This window comes from Poecilia reticulata, linkage group LG6 (assembly GCF_000633615.1).
Source record: "Poecilia reticulata strain Guanapo linkage group LG6, Guppy_female_1.0+MT, whole genome shotgun sequence".
Lineage (NCBI taxonomy): Eukaryota > Metazoa > Chordata > Actinopteri > Cyprinodontiformes > Poeciliidae > Poecilia > Poecilia reticulata.
The window spans coordinates 9,728,802-9,736,062 of record NC_024336.1 but is presented as its reverse complement, the minus strand read 5'-3'; the positions used below and the strand labels follow the sequence as shown (position 1 = coordinate 9,736,062).

At 39.6% G+C, this 7,261-nt stretch overlaps 1 protein-coding gene across 1 annotated transcript in view; it reads right to left on the bottom strand.

The window, feature by feature from the left end:
* Positions 1-4,556: 4,556 nt before the first annotated feature.
* The window catches only part of id4 (inhibitor of DNA binding 4), a 3,801-nt gene continuing 1,096 nt past the window's right edge, over positions 4,557-7,261 (bottom strand). Inside the window, exons 2-3 of the mRNA XM_008411121.2 lie at positions 6,840-6,906; positions 4,557-5,935 (exon numbers count right to left, since the gene is read on the bottom strand). Of these exons, the coding sequence (XP_008409343.1) occupies positions 6,859-6,906 (48 nt within the window). The 3' untranslated portion in view covers positions 4,557-5,935; positions 6,840-6,858. The remainder of the gene's footprint in view (positions 5,936-6,839; positions 6,907-7,261) is intronic.

Here is a 7,261-nt window from a genome sequence, read left to right as displayed (position 1 = left end):
AAGGCGTAAGGTATGGGGCTTTAAAGTCAAAGTCTTTTAAACGGCCTCGGCACTAATACTTTTCGTCTCACGTGGCAACACTTGTGAACGAACACTCATCTTCAGTCTATGCTAAAACCTATATCTAAAAAGATAGAGGAATAGACGGAGAGAGGTAAAAGACAGAAAGGATAACCTATTCTATCCTCTACTATCCGGTCTTACAGGTTCGTTCTTACAAACGTCAGCCTGCAAGACAAAAATAAAAAAGGTTTAGTTTGAATCTATATTAACAGCAGACTCATAAATCCAGCGTACCTTGTGGTAATGCGCACGCGCACATCGATGTCACGTTTCTTATAATCCGTCATAATTGTAGCCAAGACAGCCACGTTTCATTTTGTGTGTTTTATTTTTCAGAAGTTCACGGTATGTAAAAAAAATAAAAAATAAATAAAAATCTAGTTATTTCTACGCAGTGTCCAGAAAGAGGTGTTGTTCTGCTTGTTGCCTAACACAGCTTCCGTCAGCATCCAGCGTTATTCATGTGCTTTTTTAGGACATATTCCGTGCATTTTCTGAAGAAGTAATAAAATATTAAAAAGGTAGATTAGCTATAGGGACAAAATATCCCGCGGGAGACCAAATTTGTAGTCAAACAGTAGTAGAGACGCTAAACGGGACTAATGTCTTGTTTACAGTATGGCAACAAACATTTTATTGTTTAACTTGATGTGGTTGAGGCTACTGGTAGCTAGCTGCTAATATACCCTAGCTAGCTAGACAGCTAGCTAGCTTTTTTGTGTCTATCATGGGTAAGTCTATCTTAGCCACTGACTCACTGTTTCCATTACTTACAAGGCCTGGTTAAAAATGTTTAAACTCACCACTTGGGGGTTTGAGACTGTAGAGAGCCATGTTGTGTGAAAAGCACAAAGCTGCTGGAAAAGCCACCATTAGAGCTCTGAAGTTTCACTATTTTTGCAAAGGTTGATTGTGATGCAGCAGGATCCACCAACTGTCCTCGACATCTACACTTATCTCGGTCTTGAATTTCATTGATGTTTGCATTAAAAAGGTCTTTACAAGTATTACATTTGACTTGCTGAAACCCTGATTTATGACGTAAGTACATCAAGAGTCTTTGAAGGCAAAAGCTGTAAAAAAAAATTGTGCAGATTAGATTATTTCATGGATTTACGATTCTGCTCTTGAAAACATTCCAGTCAGGATGAAAGAACAGGTTTAATTAGCATTGCTTAGATCCAGAGGCCAACTTATGAAAAATTCTCAGATACATTTTACATTTTTTTGTTTTTGCCAACAGGGTGTATGGATGAAATGTGACCCTCAGCTCAGATACAAACAGGAATGATTAAAACTCCATCAGCAAATACAATTACTGAAGACAAAGAGTGTGAGGAGGCTTGCTCACAAAATTACAAACAGCCCAACACGGAGGGAGTTCATCTGGAAAACCAAGATGAGATTTTTTAGGACACCTTTAGTTCAATCTTAAGAGTGACAAAACTAAAACTGATTCATGTTGCCCGGTTTTAAAATCCTGCTGACGAAGACGAAGCTCAAACTATGTTCAAATTTAATTTGCCTTTCGCTCCAAAGTATTACATTTTGGGTTTGATGCCATGGGGTGACAAAAAAGTTAAAATACTCCACATTTTTTTATAGTTGCGATGAAAATGATAGCATGCCTTCGTCTTAAAGCGCGGCCTCCCACACGTCTTCAATGGCAGGAAGGTTTAAAAAAATGACTGCAGAGCTTCATCTGACAGGAGATTTGTTTACCGACTTCATTGACATTATTACTGGCCATCTTCACTTAATATATTGATATTTTTTTATTTACTACTTATTTTTGAAATGTGGCACAGCATTGTAGAAGGTTTACACCTACAAATTTCAGTTAGGCAGAAAACTGTTTTTGAACAGTCTTGCAGAATCTCTATTTGCTCTTACTGCATTTTGTTGTAAATTGTTATTGAGAGACAAAATGTATATATATATTTATATATTTATGACTCCAGAAGCAGCTTTAAGTTATAACTCTACTTATGTAAGTACCAATTTATCAAACTTTCACCTCATATGTTTGCCCACAAAGCCTAACTAATTATTTAAAAAGTTAATTCATTCAAATGTGATTAAAAAAAAAATTTGTATACTGAAATATTTAATAATTTGTGGATTGTTATTTTGCAGGATGCTCTGCTGCCCTGGTTGCTGGAAGCAGTGATTTCATTTGCTTTGCCTCTTGCCGGCTCGGACTGGATGAACTCGTTGAGTATCTCCTGTCCTGTTTCTCCCTTAACTCTTTTAGAAACGTGTTTTTTTCCTAACAACATGGAGGACAGTATGCAGAGTTAGTCTTCAGAGTGGCGTGTCGTTCCGAGTCGGTCTGTGAGAAACACGCTATACTTAAAAACTAAGCGCAGCCTCAGCTCAGGTGACCGTCAGCCGGCTCCATTAGATGAGACGTTTCCTGTGGAAATGCATTGGTGATGCAGTCAGTTTGAACTGCCGGGCCTCCGTGAGAACCACAATATCTTTAATCATATCAGGAAGGTCCAACTGTCAAGCTGGCCACCTGTGCTTTAACACACTTTTTTAACCTTTTATCACTCACACACACAGACAGCCACACACTCACATTTCACATCACAAGGACAGTGCTTGTCAAGGGCATCAAGGCCAGGTTCCCTTACTGTGGGCTGTAAACACACAGGCGCACACACACACACACACACACACACACACAGGTGGCCTTCTGTTTCTTTTTTTTTTGCAGAGGTTTCTGAAAGGTGGCTGGAGCTCCCACATCGCGACTCAGTCACCAAGCCTGTTGGTGTCAAGCAGCCTCTTTAACCCCCATCGGCCATGTTGACGTGGTGAAGCGAGGCAGGAAAGTCCTGCAGCTCGATGGGAGAGGAAAAGAGATCGTCTCTAACGTAGCTAAACGACACCAGATAGAGAGAAGGTAGAAAGGAGTTACTGAAATCTGCCTCACTCCTTTTTCCAGATGTGTGAAAGCATGAACACTCAGCCAGCCTTAAAATTCACTCAATTTTATGCCCAAAATACAGCAAAAATAAAAAGATCCATCTTTTTAGACAGCATGTGTCTATAAACACATGCTGTCATGTTTTAAATTTTAAAACCTCAGCGGGCATCCTGTTGCCTCCTTTCTGTTTAATTAAAGCAGTTATCACCTTTTCTCTTTGCTTGTTATGTTCACGTTGCTTTCAGTCTTCCTCACTGGCAAGCGTCCACCGCTCTGAAACCACTCAGCAGGAGGAGGAGCGCTAATCTGCCCGTGTCTTAGGTTAACTCAGAACAATTTAGGCCAAAATATTTGCAGAAAGTCAGAAAAAATTCTAATTGGCTCCTTGCTTCACTCGGCCTGATTCGGTTTCTTTTCCACTTGTATCAGATTTCTCCACATAAAACGTGTTTAAAGAGACCATTTAAAGTCTCAGCAGTTCACAATGTTCTTTTCTGTGAAATAAAACTGAGCCTCTAGCAGCACTGATTTCATCTCCATTTTAATTTTGCAGTGCCGTTGCCAGGACCAGTTATTTTACCAGGCTTTGCGTATTACCCCTTTAATAAACTATTAAAGATTTAAAGAAAACAAAACGGTTGCTCCCAGCAGCAGAAACACCACATTTGAAACTAAAGATTTAAGATGATCTAACTTTAGGAGCACTGCTGCTAAAAAATATTGTATTTCTAATATTAATGTTACCAATAACATGCTTGTAGCTGCTTATTGTGAACATTTGTAATTTTATCTTGATTCTGACACTTATAGAGTTAAGACAAAATATAGAACATGCACCTGCTACATTTTACAGGCATTATTCTGCAGTGCATAGAGGACAAGATGATTTTATCATAGTCAAGCTAGCTTGCTCGCTAGCAGGCCGCTTATATGTTCCAATTTGCAATCCATATTAAAGCGTAACTATAATATGAGTTTTGGTTTTCGCACCCTGACTGTTTTTCTCAAGCAGTAATATTTCCAAAAATACAAATGTGTTCTCCTTGACGCTTATCAACCAGCTGACTGGGAACAACAGGAGGGGGAGGGGCAGCAATACAGCTGGATATCTCATTAAAAGCAGGTTTAACCTTTAACAACCAAGAAGTGAACACTGTACCTGGACTTTTATATTTCATTCTGTGACGGATTGTTTTTGCCGTTTTTCCATAATAACGTCAGCTTTCAGTATGTGATGGTTACTTTAAGCTAACCGCTGTCAGCTTATAAAAATGGACGTTGGATTGTGTAATTGGATTGACAGAGAAACTCTGAAACCCTTCTGCACCCTCATGCCCAGTTAGCAGAAGCTGCTCTGGGAGCTCAGTAAATGCAGTACTGTGTGAATCCTGGTGAGAAAGAATTTAAGGAAGGGTCAGAAAACAAAAGGGCTGGATTTCTGGATCCTGTATAGCAAGTTTCAAAGATCACATTAGAGCAACATGTTGACCTGAGGACTTTACCCTGCCTTTCTCTCAGTGAACGCCAGATTGTAGGACAAAAACATGACACGACACAGTTCTTCTGGGAAATTTTAATTGTTGCGACAACTCCTCACAAGCCAGTGGTCAAGTCCAACAGTGCAGTAGACCAAAACGTACAAGTGCCCTCTTGCACTGGCAGGAGGGTGGTGAGGTAAATTCAGTGCTGAACGTCATTAAAAGTTAAAAGTTTTTTCCTCCCCTCGTTTAAAGGCCGCCGACAGAACAATCACTTCAGGTCAACGTAGACACGTCGCCTGTTTGTTAAAGTATTCCACCAATTTATAACCAAAAGCTTAATGATTTCCTCAAGTAAATCATTTACTGCCTAAGGAGAAACTCAAGAGACGGTGAGCTGCAGGGTTTTTTTTTTTTTTTGTTTGTTAGTTTGTTTTCCTCTTGGAAGTGCTCTTAGGTTTCATTTTGGCATCTGAACAGAATCAAATCAAGACAATAAAAAGACTTGAGAAAAGTTGATGGAGGATGCAGGGGGGACGGGGGGTGGGGGGCTGCTTCAGTGCACAATCAGCATGATGAGCCTGACATGCTACATTTCAAACTATTTCAAACACTGCAAAGAGTTTAATGATATCATCATGTGAGGACATAACCGGCCGAGCATAAAACACGTTCATTCACTAAGAGTGGAAACACAATATTTACAGAACTGCAAAAAAAAAAAAAACAACAACCAAAGAAACAAACAAAAAAAAAACCAACGGTTTTCAATAAAAAATATCTTATAATAATTACAATAATCTATTTACTCATATAAGTCCTTCCACATACCTTAATAGAACCTTTGTGTCTCTGTATTTACAAGCTTAATTGTCTCGAATCAGAATTGTTCTTTACAATATCAAACATGTTTAAGGTACCAGGGACCGGCGCCCCTTTTCAAAACACAAGTCATCTATTTTAAACAATAGATGTGAGGAACGTGTACAATGATTTTCTTTTTTCTTCTTTTCTTTCTTTTTTCGCAGTTTAGTAAAGCTTTGAACTGGAGTCGCTCGGACACAATTCACAATCCGTCGCTCTGTGAATCGGTTTCTGACATGGAAAAGAAAGAAAAAACCTCGAAGATGGGAAGTCGATGCTTTCACACGTTAAGAACTTAAAAAAAAAAAAAAACAGCATGAAAACTAAAAAGAGAGAACTTGAAGGAGATGAGTCCATTTTTTCCCTTTCTCAGAATCAACATTACGAAGGAAAAAAAGCTGATTTAAAAAAAAAAAAAGATTTTATTCGGGTTTATTTCCCTCTCAGCGGGTGTGTGTGTGTGTGTGTGTGTCTGTGCGTGTGCATGTGTGTGTTTTTTTTGCCCCCCTCTTGTGACACTGTGCCTCCAGTTGGGTGTGTGAGTCCCTGGCGAAGCTTTGCTGACTTTTGGAGCGGCTCTGCGCTGCCTGCACACCTGTGGAGGGGATGAATAGAGGCAGAGGGAAGGGAGGGTGAGCTGCACAACTCCAGACTGACTGGCGCCAGCGACAAAACAGAGGCCATGCTTGATCAACAACCCAAAACAAACCAGGTCAAACAGCAACCAGGCCGGCCCGATTCGAACACACACACGCACACACACATGCTTCGGTCCTACCCAGGTGTGTGTTAAGAAATAAAAAAAAAACCCTCCAAAGCTAGAACTGTGAGCTGAGATTGAGAGAAACAGCGGGCGGAGTGAGAGAGAGTGAGAAAGTGTGTGTTTGTGTGACAGACAGAGAATGAAAGAGAAGGCGAGCGGAGGCTTTAACCCGCGGTTCTCCTCAGATTGCTACACCGGTGACAGTTATTGCGCAAAAGCACAGCTGCCTCTGAGGCTGGTGCCAACTGAATGTTTAACAATTATTATTTTTACCTGACGTCTCCTGGCTTCACTGCTTTACACCACACACACCACACACACACACACACACAAAGCCCACTAATGCTGCTGATTCATTAAGCCTTGGTTTGGATTTGTTTTACTATTATTATTTACAGAATCCCAAAGAACTAAACTGAACAATTCTAAATATTTTTTTATACATCTCCATTAAAATTGGAGAGAGTACGTTGAGGCCTGGAAGGTGTGTAATAACTGTTGTGCATGTAGATGACATTTCTAGCTGTTTATATGTATTGTATGTGTATTTATTGTCTGCTTCTGTGTATAATATGTAATATTCACCCTTGAGTTCATGACAGATTTCCCCTTTAGGGGATAATAAATATATTCAATTATATTCTGTATTTCAAATGATTTGTGTAAAACAAACTAAAATCAATTCGCTTAAAAGAAGAAAAAACATTTTGATCTAATATTATTTAAGTCCACTTACCAAATGCAGCATGGACGTCTCAGCGGCATAAAACTGAGTCCTCAGGTTTTTTCACTATTGATGTTCTCTGGCAAAAACAGTGAGGAAGGAAAAAAAAGAAGGAAAAGGATGTAAAACAAAGAATCTCTCAGAATAAGAGTAAAAATAAAATAACAGGCCTAAACCAAGCAAAACCCCACATGATATTCAGTTGAGTCTGGTATTAACCAGCTATCTGTGCTGTAATAAATTCTCCTCCAGCCTATTCAATGACAAATTGGCCCTATTGTGCGCAGTGGAGTGGACTGCAGGCTGAGGCACTTCACCAATCCCGGGATAAGGTGGGCCTCTGACACGCCGTCATTATCATGCAAATCATAAAAGCCCCGCAATCAAGTGTGCAATCTTGAGGCCTCGTTTTTTCTTTTCTTTTTTTTTTTTTT